Below are 16129 nucleotides of genomic sequence, written 5' to 3' on the forward strand. Positions count from 1 at the left end.
GCTGTTGCAGGTTTATTTGGTCAATTAGCAGCAGCTTCATTAGTTATACCTCACTGGTACTGGGTTGGACCCCCTTTTGCCTTCAGAATTGCTTTAATTCTTCGTAGCACAGATTCGGCAAGGTGCTGGAAACATTACTCAAAGGTTTTGGTCCGTGTTGACGTGATAGCGCTGTTTAAATGGATTAGTTGGTACCAGAGTGTGCCCAAAAAAATACACCACCACCACCTCTGAGCCTTTGATATGAGACGGGATGGGTCCATGCATTCACGTTGTTTATGCCAAATTCTAACTCTACCATCCAAATGTTTCAGCAGAAATCAAGACTCGCCAGCGGGCAACTTTTTTTTTTTTTTCCTTCTTTTATTGTCCAATTTTGGTGAGCCTGTGCAAACTGTAGCCTCAGTTTCCTGTTCTTAGCCGACAGAAGTGACGCCCACTTTGGTCTTGTGCTTGCTGTAACGTGTGGTTATTTTAGCTGCTACTGCTTTCCTGTCAGCTCGAAGCAGCCTGGTCATTCTCCTTTTGAGCTCAGACATCAACAAAACATTTTCTTTTAGAGAACTGCTGCTCACTTCTCGTTTTCTGACCATTTTCTGTAAACCCCAGAGATGGTTATTCAGCCATTTCTGAAACACTCAAACTAAAGCACCTTTCTGTCTCAATCTGTTTCTCATTTTTGAACTGTATGGCAGGCCAATACAGAAAATAACATATTAATTAAATGTGTAGTGAATTAATTTAAATTGAAAATGAATAAATATTTAAATAATTAAACATCTGTTCATTTCATTTATAAGAATTATTTCCAATTTCAATGAATAAATGAAATTTAATTCTTTAATTTGTATGTAATTTAATTTATTTTGGCACTTGTGGCCCTCTATACATTTTTCTTGTGTTTTACTCTCTCTTTTGATAGCGTGTTTTAATTGTTGCACAGTGCTTTATTTTAATAGCAATTGACATAAAACTTACAAACTTTACTTACGTACTAAACTAGTGGTATGCAAAAAGGAGTGTATCGACTTCTTATGTAACCTGTCCTGCCAGTGACCTACACTCCCTCTTCTTCCATCAGGAGCCTCGCGTTGTGAAGGAATTCGTCTTTAACACACTCACTGTGCTCTTTATAGTGTCCACTTAGTGTGGTCTGGGAGTACTTTGTTGAGATTGAGATTTTACTCCAAACTGAAAACGGGTGGTGAACAATTGCGCAATCGAAGCCCTAAAAGATGCAATTAACGCCTTTGTTGTCCTACAGTGTGGGATGGGCGCGTAAAACCTCTCCAGAAAATACCTTTTAACCCACCCTGTCAAAACCGGCCTGGGTTATGTTTAACTGGGGCACAGAGGAATGGAGTTTTGCTTCCACTCAGGTTGCAGTTCTCGCTGTCGGACACTTGGTGCTGCTGCTTGGGAAGCAGCTGTGTAGCAAACGAGGGGGGCGGCCACGGCGGTGCGACGTGGAAAGGCAGAACAGCATTCTGGTGTTGTCTGATGGTAGAGATTAAACTCCAGCGACCCAATGAGAACGCACACCGTCCCGGATCTCAGTAGGAGCTAACGCTGAAATGAAAGCAAAGGGGCGAACCGGGTAAATACTTGTGTTAGGAAGAAGTCGTCGCCATGGACGGAGGGCTGATTATTACATTTATATCTGTGGCGATGTTTGTAGGCTCCTTTCTCCTCGGATTCATCCCACTGTTGTTCAGACTGTCTGAGGTAAGTGATTTCCCACAGTCTTTGTTTATAGCGGACTGTCTGGATCTACTTCATCTTGTCTTATTTGTCGTGCCTTCATAATGTGCAAGGCTGTTGTTTTGGAAACTTGCTGAACAACTAGAACTTGTGAGGGGAATCTCAGTCATCTGCTGAAATCACGTGTCTTAACCCTAGAAAAGCCTGCAGTTCGTTTCCATCCTGGGGGCAGGTCTGCTGTGTGGGACAGCGCTGGCCATCACCATCCCAGAGGGAGTGGGTTTGCTGGAAGACTCGTGGAAAAGTGAGCAGGAAAGCTCAAACATGCACATGACAACGAAGCAGAATGGTTGCTGTGCAAGCTTTGTGTTTATGTGGGTGTGCTAACCCACCAAATTTGCATGTGTTTGATTGTAGCCTCCAGATGATTGATGAGGCAGGTGGCAGATGAAAAAGCTGCTCTCTGTAAAAACAACAAAAACAAGCTCATCAAAAGCTCTTTCTGTTCTTCATCTTCCGTCTCCAGCGTCATCCTCTGATGTGTCATCCGGTCTAAATTCCAGTAAAGAAAATGGGACCGTGGCAGAGAGAGGCCCACCTCGGTTCCTCATTGGGGTGGCTTTGACGCTCGGGTTCACCTTCATGTTTGTCGTCGATCAGATAGGAAGCTACCTTTCCACACGCGGCAAGTTATCAGAACTCTCACGCCAGCTTTACATTGCAGAGTGTTGCCTCCACAGATTTGTTAACCACCTCAGCGTGTGCGATGTCTAATTTCAGACCAGACGACTTGTTTGTCCAACAGCGTCCACTTCACAGCCACGTTGGGCCTGGTTATTCACGCTGCAGGTACGTGACACAGCCAAACCTCTCCTCTGCATATTTATTCTCTTGCTTTTGCTTGAGACGCACTGTTTCACTGGCTTCGAGGTCACAGGGGTGGAAAGTTTATAAGGAAACGTTCCTTATGCCCCCGTGTGACTCAGCATGTGATTCTGCAGCACAGCCTGCAGGATCTAACTTTACAGTTATTTAAACGGGGACAACCAAGCTTGACAGCAGTCACAAATCAAACAACAATCATCCATGATGCAGATCTTAAAGACCGGAGACCTATACAAATCCACATAAAAGAAGTAGCTGTACCATAGAGTAATAATCTCTTTGTTTGCTTTTAGCTGATGGATTTGCTCTGGGTGCTGCTGTGGCTACAGGTCAAGTGACAGTACAAGTTGTAGTGTTTTTTGCTGTGATTCTGCACAAGGTGAGAGAACGGCTCATTGAAATGAACAGATGTCTGGGTGACGAGCACGATGCCATTGACCGTCTTTCCCGTCTCCTGTTTAGGCGCCCGCCGCTTTTGGCTTGGTCTCCTTTCTGATGCACGGAGGCCTCGAGAAGAAGTTCATTCAGGGACACTTACTGGCCTTTTCAGCTGCAGCGCCTATAGTTGCTATTGCCACTTACTTCATATTATATGCAGTAAGAAAGCACAATCTGACTGTCGTGTCTGCTTGAAAGGAGATGCATTAAATCCCAGTGACTAGACGGTTGCTGGGTCTGAGTTATTTAACTTGATGTGTGCTGTGTCTGCAGTCTGGAAGCTCATCTGAGAATCAGCTCAGTGCAACGGGAGTGGGAATGCTCTTCTCAGCGGGGACGTTTCTCTATGTGGCCACGGTGCATGTTCTCCCTGAGATCAGCAGCAGCAGGACTGATGAGCTGCCCTTGGACTCCGAGCAGCAGTCTGGAGCCGAAGCCCACCAGCAGAGACACTTGGGGCTCCTGGAGAGCCTCACCCTCATCATCGGTGTGGGGCTTCCGATGTTGCTGGCCCTCGGACTGCACGATGACTAAAAGAAAACATGAGGGCAATTTATTTTAAAAGGGGGTGAAAGGAAAACTCTGAGCACCTGTACTGTATGCCACAATGATCAGAGGACAAAATAGGCTTTGACAGAGTCTACCTTGGTCCTCTTATTTCAGTGTAACTTGGATTTGTGTCAGGCTATTGTTTGGGTGTCAAAAAGCTTTCCGGGAGGTGATAAAGAATTGGGTAACTAATATAGTTTCATAGCTGAATTGAGTTTCCATTCAGAGGAAGCAGAAACAGTTCTCATTTGTTGCCACGGTCCGCTGAAGGTATGTTGAGGTATTAAATATCCTGAAAGGTGAATAGATTTACAGGAACAACCAAATAATTCGATACTCTCTCACCTAGAAAATAAGGTCTCTAGGGCGTACACTTTATATTATTATATTTTACGGCTAAGAGTTTGAAAATATGGCCGGATTTTCAGATTATAAATGTGCAATAATACAAACTACAAAGTTTTTTTTATAATGTTGTTTGTCTGAGTTGGTTTATGGTGGGGATCGTGTTGAGTGAGAGGCAGCCTGGACAGGTTACCGTCTGTCTGCTATCACAGAGGCGCGGGCCAACTGTTCGCACTCACAGCTGCAGCTAACGCTAATTTAGAATCATCTCTCTGACTGAGCATTCATGCTTGTGCAGTGTGGAATAAGGCTGGGACAAAACCAGGGACACGCGGAGAACATCCAAACACAGAAAAGGGGCAAAGGTTTGAACCTCTCAATGTGAAGTGATAATAACTGCAGCCAAATGAGAAGACCAACCGGTAAACTGGTCCAGCAACTCTCATGTTAGGTGATACGTTAGACGGAGACGGGTTCCTGGCAGCAGGTGAGGTACGTATCAAGAACTATCAAGCAGATTCTGGAGGTTACAGATGTTTTATTGACTCACTGCCAGTTAGAGCAATTTTTACCTTTACTTTCCTTCTTTCAGCTCCTTTAGTGTGTGCAACATGTGAAATATTGAAACACGTGAAATGTCTTCTGGTTTTATAATGGCTTATTTATTTACTTTATACTTGATTCTTTTTTGTTTTCGTCACACAACGCTGTACATTGCTGCATCGACTGACCTAAAGCTTGTTTACTTATGTTTAACGTGTGGAGCAGAATTCCCCTTTTAACAGCTACACTAAATATCTTGAGATTGAATTTTAATTTCATAGTTTTTGTATTGTAAACCAAAGTTAAGATATTTTACACTTAAATTTGTCCTTTATTCATTAAGCTCTAAACACAGTTCATGTATGAACCCATATGAAAACACATGCACAGGTTAGAGACCAATTAGGTTTGCATCAATGTAACCCATCTGCTCTACAAACCTTTGGAAGTGACCACAGAAGACATGACAAAGGAGTATTAGTCAAAAGGAAGGTTTTTGGGTTTATAAATGACAGGCCACCAAATACCCTGATTCAACCGAGGACTTGGATTTTAACTACTTTAAAAAAAACTTTGTCTTCAAGAATGCCTTAAATCACTGTCTGTGGTTGATGCTGTCTAGTGTTGCTTATTTAATTTTTGTTTGTCTGATAAATATTGATGACTCCTGTTTCCTCCTACTGGTGGAAAATTCCACTCTGACCCTCGGTGGAAGCTTGCCATTGGTGGAACACCACTAGAATAAAATCCAGTGTTTTTATGAACTCCCTGATCAGGGCTCATTTGCTGGAGTTTTTTTTTTTTTAAGTTGAACACCATGCCATGAGAATAAAGATTTCTTTACTATTGTCTGAAAAGAGAGTTCCTTGGAGTTCTTTGATGATTTGTCCTACATGTGACCCCAATTTGAATACAGGAAGTGCTCCCGTTTACAGTTCATGTAATTATTAAAAATGTGGCACACATGATCACGCTGCTAATGGTGAAATCAAACATCTGTTATGGCCTAGCATTAAAGTGATACAGCGTTGTTCTGTTTGAATCTTGCACGTAATAAAAATCTTCAAGTGGTATAAAGATTTTATAACACACAGTAGTCAGACTAACAGGAAAACAGGCAACACCGTGGTCTAGCAAACATTAACTCTTGCCTCGTGTCCTCATAGCTCATTCAGAGCATTGCAGTAGGACTGCACTTTGATTCCTTTCCAACCTCTGCAGACTATCCCCTCCCCTCTTATTTGCAGTCTACTAACAGCTAAACGCTCTAGCCATCAATCTTTAAGTGCTGGATGGTTATATTTGTTGTCACTAGTTGAATGTGGGTTGCATATAATGTGTTGCTACACAATCAATCTCATCTCAGGCTTAAGAACTAGCCAGGGGTCAAATATAAATGAATACACTGCTGTGAAGTACTGAACACAAATGGTTGAGGAAACAATGGTGCCTGTAAAGTTTACCCTGACAGGAGGTCACTCAGAGGTCTTGCTGATCTAAGCAGTTAACCTCAACTAAATAAAATGAAATGAAACCGTTTGGAAGTCTTTGAAACTGTATCCCAGCTACTGCACTCTATCAAATAAAAAGTTGACTTTTTGGATTATTAAAATCACCAAATGTTCATGTGTCTGTCATTACAATGGCCAAAAATGATTTTTAAGAACAGCTCTGATATGATGTTCAAGGGCCCTTGCATCTCGGGGACCATTTATAATGAATTTAAATTCATTTACATTCAAAGTGCAGAGAACAGTGATGTGTCTCAGTATTTCTGCAAGTCTCTGGAGCTATTATTTGACTGCAGATCCTTTTCTAAGCAGCTCTGGGTGAGTGTACAGGTGCAAAACAGAGTCTGAATAGAGTTCACAGATTCATGCGGTTTAAAGACGCAGTCAGCTGAGCCTCAAGCGCCATCTGATCAAAGGTCCGGCTGTGCGTCTGCTGCCTCACTCTCTCCCTCATGTGAAAGGAGGCCCGAGCCAGCCTCTGTGCCTCCTCCTGTATCTGCTCTCGCTGCCTTCTCAGCTGCTCCCTCTTCTGCTCCTTTGTGGAAATGCGGCTCTCTCTGACTCTCCTCGCCGCCTCCTCCTCTCTCTGTAGTTCCTCTCTGAGCCTCTGGTGGCAGAGCTGCCTGTGTTTGTTGTTCTGCCGGGTTTTCTGAGCTCTGCGTCGGTGCTGCGCTGAGGCGTGCAGGGCGGCTCTCTCCATGCGTCTCTGGCTCAGCTGGACCAGGATCTGCTTGTGTGTGAGCTGCTGGACGCTCTGCAGCTCGGCCCTCAGCTGCACTCTTTGACTCATCTCCTCCTCCCGGGCAGCCCGCTCCCGAAGCTCTTCGAGTCGTGCCTCTACAGACTTGGCACGCCTTTGGCAGGAGCGCTGCAACTTCTTCTCCAGTGTGCTCCTCCTCTGCGCCTCCTCTTCCTCCCCCTGCAGCTCAGCCTGGTGTTTCAGCAAGATGTGTCTCAGCAGCTCTTTATGGTTTTCCTCCTGCAGCCTCTTCCGCTCCTCCTTCTCCTTCAGCATCTTGCTCCTCAGGACCTTCTCCTCCTTCTCCGCTGCCACCTGTCTCTCCCTCTCTCGCTCCCTCTTCCCCGCCTCCTCCTTCTCGGTCAGCAGCTTCTCCTGGTAGCGTTTGCGCTCTTCCGCCTCCTCCTGTGTACCCTCCATCTTTGCCCTGCGGTACACTTCCACCTCCTCTTTTAGCCTTCTCCATCGGTCTTCTTGCAGCAGCACCTCCTGCTTAAGCTGTTCTGCTTTCTCTTTTTCTCGATGCTCCCTCAGCCTCCTGCGGGCCTCCAGCTCCTCGTTCCAGCGTTTCATACTCCGTTTCAGCTTCTTCCTCCTCTTTTTTTCTGCCTGAACTTGCTGGGCCTCCTCCTGCCTGCGGGCCTCCTGTCGCTCCCATTCCTCCTGCTGGCTGAGCTTCAAACGAGCCTGTTCCTCCTCATGCTTCACCAGCATCAGAGCAGCTATCTTCTGGTCTCTCTCCGATACTGTGACACACATCTGCTTTTGGATGCTCTTGGTGAGCCTCTTCAGCTTCTTCTCGGTAGCTGGGGAGTGTATGAGGTCTCCCAGGTTGAAGCTGCACAATGTGCTCCTCTCTGGATCCCTTTTACTAGGAGCAGAGCAGGAGGACCTGCTAACAGCCTTCTCTTCAGAGCAGAGATCTGCATAGGGCATTTCTGTTGAGCGCTCTTCCAGTCTGGTGTCAGGCAACACCTCCAAGCCCGAGGCTTTACTGCTGCATGGCCGCCTGTCCCCGGCCGCCTGGATAATCCTCCGCCGTTCCTGGCCGCACTTTTGTAAAGTCTTCAGCCTCTCCTTTTCATAAGATTCATGCATGACTCTCATTGTCTCAAACGGCGTGTCCTGTTGCTCAGCAGTGAAGTCGTTTAGAGATTTAATTAAAAGCTGAACCGGTTTTACACCCAGCCGAGCGCAAGACTCAAGCGAACGAGAGTTCGTTAAGACGTGTCGGTTGCTCTCTGCTCCGGGAGAGTCGAAGTTGTTCAGGTCCAACTTAAGCACAGGGGAGCTGCACCTCAGCTCCTCCATCCTAAAACTAAAAAGCTAAATTAATGGATGCCAGATACGGAGGTCCTGAGGCTCACAGGTGCTACACCGAGCAGCGCTTCCGCACGGTCTGCAGCACAGAGAGGTCAGCAGGGGATTAGCTACTTCCTCGCGGACAAATAACAGTCGGTATTTCATTAACCGTCTTTACCTCAACTGTGAGCAATGACAGGCCGAATAATAAACAAAAAAACCCAACTTTATTTAAGCAGACGGGAACGTGTTAAATAAACGCTTGCAGTCAAGCATGGATTTAAAAAAGGGTCAGTCTGTTGAGGTTTACAGGGATTTATTTATGCACAGCTCACTTAGGATCCCACCAGAGCGTTTCATTCAGGTTTACTTTCCCTGGATCACTGCAACGTCTTGATTTTTTTTTTTCTTTTCCAGTCTCACTGTCTGCTTCAGCCAAGCTTTAGCTGCTGCCACAAACTAAAATCACCACCATGTTTATCAAAAGAGAAAGCTTTTAAAATGCTAAACTATATATAACTGGGACTCGGATGCGTGGCTCATGGGCTTTTGAATTTGCTGTTGCTGTTTGCTTTTGATGAGTTTAAATGATTATATATCCCTGCGTCGCTGTATGTATGACAATGCAGTTTATCTGCAAAATAACAAGTAAGGAAAGCTCAAATAATTAGTATGGAGTGAAAAGAACAATTTTTTTCAACAAAATACAGCCAAAACTGAAAATAGCATGACCTAGACCTACTTAGATCAAGTAGAAATACATTAGAGCTATTCAAGTTACATGCCTGCTGTTCATGCGCTCATCCAGCAGTGCTGGGTTGGGTAAGATTCGATTTTGAACTTTTTATTGTCTTTATACATGTTGACTTATTTAGTTTTTAATTTTTTATTTGTGAGTTGTAACCTGGACTTTTTGATTTTGAAGAATATAGGAGATTTTTATATTCTGTGGTAAATACACCACAGTTTGAATAAACATCCCAGAAGGCATTTTGGATTGGGTGCTGTCATAAAATACTAATTTCCCCCTGAGCAAAAGGTTATCCTTAACAAGACTCATTCTTTCTAGTTTGCCAGGTAGGTGCCACTTCCTCTTTGTTCTGCGTTCACATACCAAGCTATAAATGTGTGCGCCTGTCTTATTTTATTGAATCTCTAGCAGACTACCCATTGTTATATTATTCACCTGCATTTTGGTTTTTAATAATGACATGTAATGCTGCATTAGCTAAAAGCATTTCATGGACTCTTGTGCATTAAAAAAAAAAAAAAGTAAAAACATCCCAATAATTAATTAATTACATATCTTTAAAAAAAAAACACATTTGTATGGGGTAGACTGGGGTTGGTTGTCACACTTTTTACCGTTACATGAAGTTGCAGAAGTTCCCAGGATCTTTTAAAAGACAACCAGTCTATTAGCAGATTTTCCCAACAGATAACCTGAGCAATAGTAAGCAGGTCAGTGTAAATATGTAAGAGAAAACCAAATGATGAACTCCATTTTTAAAACATAAAAAGTCCACTTAAAAACCAGAGAATCTGCAAGGACCTACCCAATCTGCAATCAATACAAGAGAGACTGATGCTTTTCCTTGAAAATTTATTCAAAAAGCAAACAACACAGGCTGGTCGGTATAAAGCGCTAATGCTACCGAGTCATGTGCAAAGTGTTAAGTCCAATCATTGAGACACATATTTTACTACAAGAGCAGTAAATGTAGGTCAGAGTAAAGAGAAACATCACAATCTTAACCATCTCCATTTTTTAAATTTTTAACTCACTTTTTATATAAATAAAATACATTTATTTAAACATGTATCTGTGCAAACTTGTAAGTAATTTCAAACAGAATTTCTATTATTACGTGACCCCACCCAGGGGGCTACAGCCGACACGTTGGGTACTTCAGCTACAATAAAAAAAAGACAAAAAGCTGGAGTTATTCTGTGTCTTTGCTGCACAGCTGCCTCTTCTTCTCTCGTTCTCCCTCTCCTGCTGCTACTTCAATCATGAAACTGATCAATGATCAGCTGATCGGCGTTTCTGCCACAAGTCCCGTCTCTCTTGCTTGTTTATCTCCCGCTTTGCGCCAGAAAGAGCAGAGGTCGTGTTAAACAGCAGAAGCGCCTTTAAACTTGATAAGCTGTTGTTAGAATTTATTTAATATCACTTTCTAGTAACAGCTGATGTTTGTTGGAGCCACAGCTGTAAAAGCTGCTGGTCATGATATCGGTTTGGTTATCTGGTGAGAGGGAAACATGAAGATGAAACCAGGAGATGTCCTTACTGAATCATCAGCGCTGAACAGATTATTCTCATTTAAAATTTCTAGCTTTCAACAAATAATTATTTGAATCTTACAACCAAAGGTTTACCTTTTAGGTGACATGAATGGGTTGAAGGAAAGCCATGAACTGTTTCTGAGAGACAACTTACACCTTTTCTATGTAGCTGACAGCTGGTAACTGTGCAGGGGCGGGTCTAGCAAAGTTTTGCCATGGGGCCAGGTAGAGCATTAACAGGGAAAGGGGGCACAAAGAAATACTTTTCTTTCTTATTCTCATTTAAAATTTCTAGCTTTCAACAAATAATTATCCGAATCTTACAACCAAAGTTTTCATCCGATGTCAAATTTATAGAAATCCATTATTGTACATAGTAAGTTTTTTTCAGGGTCCCAACATAATTTCTTCAGAAGAAAGTACTGTACACGATGCCAGTATTTTCCCACATTTTCTAGATACTGTACTAGTACTTTGTGTAAAATGCCATCGAAAAGTCAGTTAAGTTTTATTCTTTCTCACCTGTCTTTCTGTCTCCTTTCACTTTTAAAAGGTTGCCATGTTAGAAAAAATATTTTGCCCTGCCATGCTGTTTATTGATGTGGTAAATAAATAGTTTATGAAAATATCACTAAATCTGTCATTTATTATTTTTAATATTCAGTAATGGTCATGTCTCACCTCTAGTCTTCTCTGTCTTAATTTCAGGTTTCCACCATATGTTGTAGATAGTTCAGGAAGTTAACTCAACCAAGCAGTCTTTGGGTTTCGGCTAAGTACTGTTTAGAATACCAGAATAGGGAGGATGGTGTAGGTTTAAGTTTATTAGATTGATACATATGTACCAACAAGACAGTGTACATCACTGTCACAACGACGTTTGTTTTCATTCAAAGGCTTTATGGTTTTTCCTATAATACCTGGTGGGCCGGTCTCTAGTCAAAATGCCCGGGCTGATTTTTTGTCCCAGTCCAGCCCTGCCCATCAGTATTCTTCATTCTGCTGTGCCACATTTTACACACTGACCAAGAAAGGACGTAAGCTCTTCATGGTGACCCCAGAAATTTTAATGTATCACTTTCTAGCATACGGCTGACACTGCTCGACATCTTGCAGTGCAGTATAAGAGTCCCGCCACAAGGAGACACTAAAGGCTTTCAAACCAACAGTTTCTGCTTCCAAAGCGGCGCCAACCGTTAATAGTCGACATTGGTTGCACACAGATGTTTTGCTTTGGCACGAGCTCGAACAATTGAGTTGAATTACACGAGTTATTCATATTCAATAAACCTGTGAAATTTGTGTTGATAAAATATGATTGAAACATGTTTTGGTGAAGTAATTTGAGCTCTTGGAATATTTTAATCCTTCACAATTTTCACACTTTATTCCAACACTATTCAGTGACAAACAAACAAAACACTACATTTTCTGAAATATTAGTGAGTTTTTTCTTGTTTAAAGACAAACGTTTTTATACTACTTGAACACTAAAGTGACCCTCCAATGTGATGACAGTGCCAGCAGTGGCCCACAGCTCATTTAATGCTTTCTCCTAATTGGCTCATAATGGTCTCTCATATGTATGAACTATGTAGGCTATCTCTATTTTAAAATAATGGGTGGGCAATGAGAGCATCTCCTCGATGTGTACTTTACTGACAACAGGACAACAGGGAATACAGAGAAACTGACTGAGGACTTTTTCCAACTGGTGCCAGCAGAACCACTTCCAGATCAACACTCCGAAAACCAAGGAGCAGGTAGTGGACTCCACCTACACCAGTGAACATCCAGAGAATGGGCATTAAGATAGCTGACTCATATAAGTGATCTGATTAATAAACGGATCTGGAGTAACAACAGAGTGTACATCTACACAAAAGGATAGAGACGAGACGGTTGTATTTGCAACAGAGAAGTCTTTTGGAAGGGAGCAGGGAGAGCTCCTGAAGACCTTCTCAGACGCTGTGGTGGTATTGTCCATGTTTTATGGTGTGGTCTGCTGGGGATAGGAAGAAACTGAACAGGTTCATCAAGAAAACTAGCTCTGTTCTGGGATGTCCTCTTGACCCAGTGGAGGTAGTTATCCCTGTCAGATAACAGCTCCCACCCCATACAGGTCACTCTGACAACACTAAGCAGTCCCTTCAGTGACAGGCTGCTGCACCCACGGTGTTCCAAGTGGACATTTTGGAGGCCTTTCCCTCCAGCTGCTGTCAGACTGTACACTGCACAACAGCAATGAATGTACACCACATATGCACACACACTGGGGTCTTTACATATATCAGTGTGCAATACCTGTTAATACCTGCTACTATTAACACCCAACCACTGCACTATGAAATGTTTCATTCTTCTTCTGATAGTAATCTGTATTATTACATCATATATAAGTATATGTATGTATACAGATCAATGATGTAGATATATATAGATAGATGGCTATGGATATAGATAAATAGACTTACATATATAAGTACTTATCTATTTCTTAGTCTATATTTCTTCTATTTTTGCATAGCATTATTGCTGTTAGGTATGCTGTGTGTGTTCATTTGTTCCTGCCTTGTGTACTCTGCTGCAGTAACAATTTGAATTTCCCCAACTCTGGGACTAACAAAGGTTTTCTTATCTGAAATGTATCTAAACCCAGCTGATATCTGGCTACATTTTCTGCTGAGCATCCAAATCACACTGGATTGAAGTTTACACACTGTATAATGCCTGATTTCTTGTAAATATTTAGCGATGGCCTTATGAAATATATTTTGATAAAATGTTTATCAGGCCACAGTGAACAATGGAAAATAAACAAAATTAAAACAAATAATTAAAAACACTGAAAAACACTCAAAAATATATTTTTTTAGAGATGACGCATTTGTCTTAACCTGGTTATGCTGTACCATCCAGATGAAGACGTGAGCCAAAGAGCCTTTAAGTTTCATTTAATGAACTTACCTTTTCCTACATATGAGAAATGAGCTGGTGTGAAGTAAACTGGGTTTTGTATATCTGTAGCCGCAGATGAGCATGAAATTTCATTTCTGACTTGACCTGCTTAACAGCAGTCTCAAATATTAAAGTCTTGGTGTTAGGATGTGGAGGATGTGCCAGAAATGTTTGTTAAAACAAATAACTGGACCTTACTTGTTAAGCTCAATGTTCTCACTGTCACATGGAAAAATCTATGTTTTTTTCCCTAATAAATATACATTAATTTTAGGCAGGGCTGGACTGGGACAAAAAATCAGCCCGGGCATTTTGACTAGAGACCGGCCCACCAGGTATTATAGGAAAAACCATAAAGCCTTTGAATGAAAACAAACGTCGTTGTGACAGTGATGTACACTGTCTTGTTGGTACATATGTATCAATCTAATAAACTTAAACCTACACCATCCTCCCTATTCTGGTATTCTAAACAGTACTTAGCCGAAACCCAAAGACTGCTTGGTTGAGTTAACTTCCTGAACTATCTACAACATATGGTGGAAACCTGAAATTAAGACAGAGAAGACTAGAGGTGAGACATGACCATTACTGAATATTAAAAATAATAAATGACAGATTTAGTGATATTTTCATAAACTATTTATTTACCACATCAATAAACAGCATGGCAGGGCAAAATATTTTTTCTAACATGGAAACCTTTTAAAAGTGAAAGGAGACAGAAAGACAGGTGAGAAAGAATAAAACTTAACTGACTTTTCGATGGCATTTTACACAAAGTACTAGTACAGTATCTAGAAAATGTGGGAAAATACTGGCATCATGTACAGTACTTTCTTCTGAAGAAATTATGTTGGGACCCTGAAAAAAACTTACTATGTACAATAATGGATTTCTATAAATTTGACATCGGATGAAAACTTTGGTTGTAAGATTCGGATAATTATTTGTTGAAAGATAGAAATTTTAAATGAGAATAAGAAAGAAAAGTATTTCTTTGTGCCCCCTTTCCCTGTTAATGCTCTACCTGGCCCCATGGCAAATCTTTGCTAGACCCGCCCCTGCACAGTTACCAGCTGTCAGCTACATAGAAAAGGTGTAAGTTGTCTCTCAGAAACAGTTCATGGCTTTCCTTCAACCCATTCATGTCACCTAAAAGGTAAAACCTGTTTCTCCATCACCTGTTCAGCGCTGATGATTCAGTAAGGACATCTCCTGGTTTCATCTTCATGTTTCCCTCTCACCAGATAACCAAACCGATATCATGGCCAGCAGCTTTTACAGCTGTGGCTCCAACAAACATCAGCTGTTACTAGAAAGTGATATTAAATAAATTCTAACAACAGCTTATCAAGTTTAAAGGCGCTTCTGCTGTTTAACACGACCTCTGCTAGTTTCCTCTTTCTGGCGCAAAGCGGGAGATAAACAAGCAAGAGAGACGGGACTTGTGGCAGAAACGCCGATCAGCTGATCATTGATCAGTTTCATGATTGAAGTAGCAGCAGGAGAGGGAGAACGAGAGAAGAAGAGGCAGCTGTGCAGCAAAGACACAGAATAACTCCAGCTTTTTGTCTTTTTTTTATTGTAGCTGAAGTACGGGACAAATCGCTTTTATTTTCAGCTCAATACAAAACGCATAATATTAACTCTGAATACCAGAGGATTCCGTTTTTTATGGCACGGTTGGCTCTACTAACTAACCATATGAATAAAATAAAGTTCACCAGTAACATCATAGCACCCACCCAACTGTACAGAAACTCCATCATGCTAGCTAGTACACAGTACGAGTTATTGTAACTGACTGTAAAAAGTTAGCACAAGGAAAATAAACTCCACCTAAACTTGGTTTGACCCAGATAGACTGCAGGTCATAACTTCTTACCTGAAGCTCATTTCACCTGACAGTCGGACTGGCGGCCGCCTTGCGTCTCTCCACCTCCAGTCCTTTCCCCCATCCACCTGCTGGCCTCCACCACTTGCTAATTTGACTGAATGTGTGAAAGCTCCACCATAGCCACTACCAAACAACTGAGTTATTTTTACACGTCTGCCAGCATCTGTCCAATCCGCCACCTTTCACTGTTTACACAGTTAGGAAAAAAAGACAACAACAACAACAACAACAAAACATTGGGCCATTTAAAAGGCAAAATGAGCATCGGCCCACCGGGCAAATGGCCGGTATACCCGATGCCCCACAGACAGACTGAGGCCCCGCCGCTATTTTTGAGTGCAAAAATGTGTGGTCTCCAGCTAATGGAAAAGGCTGATCGCACGATGTGCGCGTAGTGCTCTTTAAATAGAACAATTTGCCCCATTCTCTTCGCCCGTCATGTGGCCACATGTGGCGGGCTAGCAGGCTAGCAACATACAGGCCCGGGTTCGAGCCCTCGGCTCACTTCCCTCTGTATGTTCACCTGCTAGGGGGAGGTCCAGGCGGGCGATCTTGGAGTGAAAATTCCAAGGGATGACCCCTCGTAGCCTGGGCTTCCCCTGACTTTTTTTCTTTGCTTTGCTTTTTTTCATTTACCTGCCAGCAACAAACACACCTCCTTGTTGTCATGGCTACCAACGACCACTCTTCTTGTGCCAACAAGTCATTGCCTGACAAAACATTATTTCCTATGTTTCCCTGGCTTTTTTGCCTTTTTTATTTCTTGTCTTTTAGACAAAAAGAAAAGAAAAAGATCTACAGATTCAGGCTTTTCTTTACCTGTGGTAGTCGGGTAGAATGACGTCACTGACACTGCTTTAATATGAAAACAAACTTTCTCAAACAAAAAACAAAAACAAAAAAGGAGTGGGTCGGTGTGTCATCTTTACCGAGCACCATACATGTTTTGCTTCACATTCAAATTATTATTTT

General features: G+C 42.2%; 2 protein-coding genes across 2 annotated transcripts; one reads left to right on the plus strand and one right to left on the minus strand.

Annotated features, from left to right (window-relative positions):
- The first annotated feature begins 915 nt into the window (after positions 1 to 915).
- Positions 916 to 5312, plus strand: LOC113035298 (zinc transporter ZIP9). The gene is made up of 7 exons (XM_026190783.1): positions 916 to 1725; positions 1900 to 2005; positions 2228 to 2386; positions 2482 to 2550; positions 2880 to 2965; positions 3049 to 3183; positions 3298 to 5312. Exons 1-7 carry the CDS (start codon positions 1630 to 1632, stop codon positions 3556 to 3558), a joined length of 912 nt encoding a protein of 303 aa, XP_026046568.1. The 5' UTR covers positions 916 to 1629; the 3' UTR covers positions 3559 to 5312.
- Positions 5313 to 5390: 78 nt separating this feature from the next.
- On the minus strand, positions 5391 to 8551 carry LOC113035297 (coiled-coil domain-containing protein 177). Its single transcript, XM_026190782.1, has one exon. It carries the CDS (start codon positions 8020 to 8022, stop codon positions 6328 to 6330), a length of 1695 nt encoding a protein of 564 aa, XP_026046567.1. The 5' UTR covers positions 8023 to 8551; the 3' UTR covers positions 5391 to 6327.
- Positions 8552 to 16129: the final 7578 nt, after the last annotated feature.

The sequence above is a fragment of the Astatotilapia calliptera genome, chromosome 13 (assembly GCF_900246225.1).
Source record: "Astatotilapia calliptera chromosome 13, fAstCal1.2, whole genome shotgun sequence".
NCBI classification, from domain to species: domain Eukaryota; kingdom Metazoa; phylum Chordata; class Actinopteri; order Cichliformes; family Cichlidae; genus Astatotilapia; species Astatotilapia calliptera.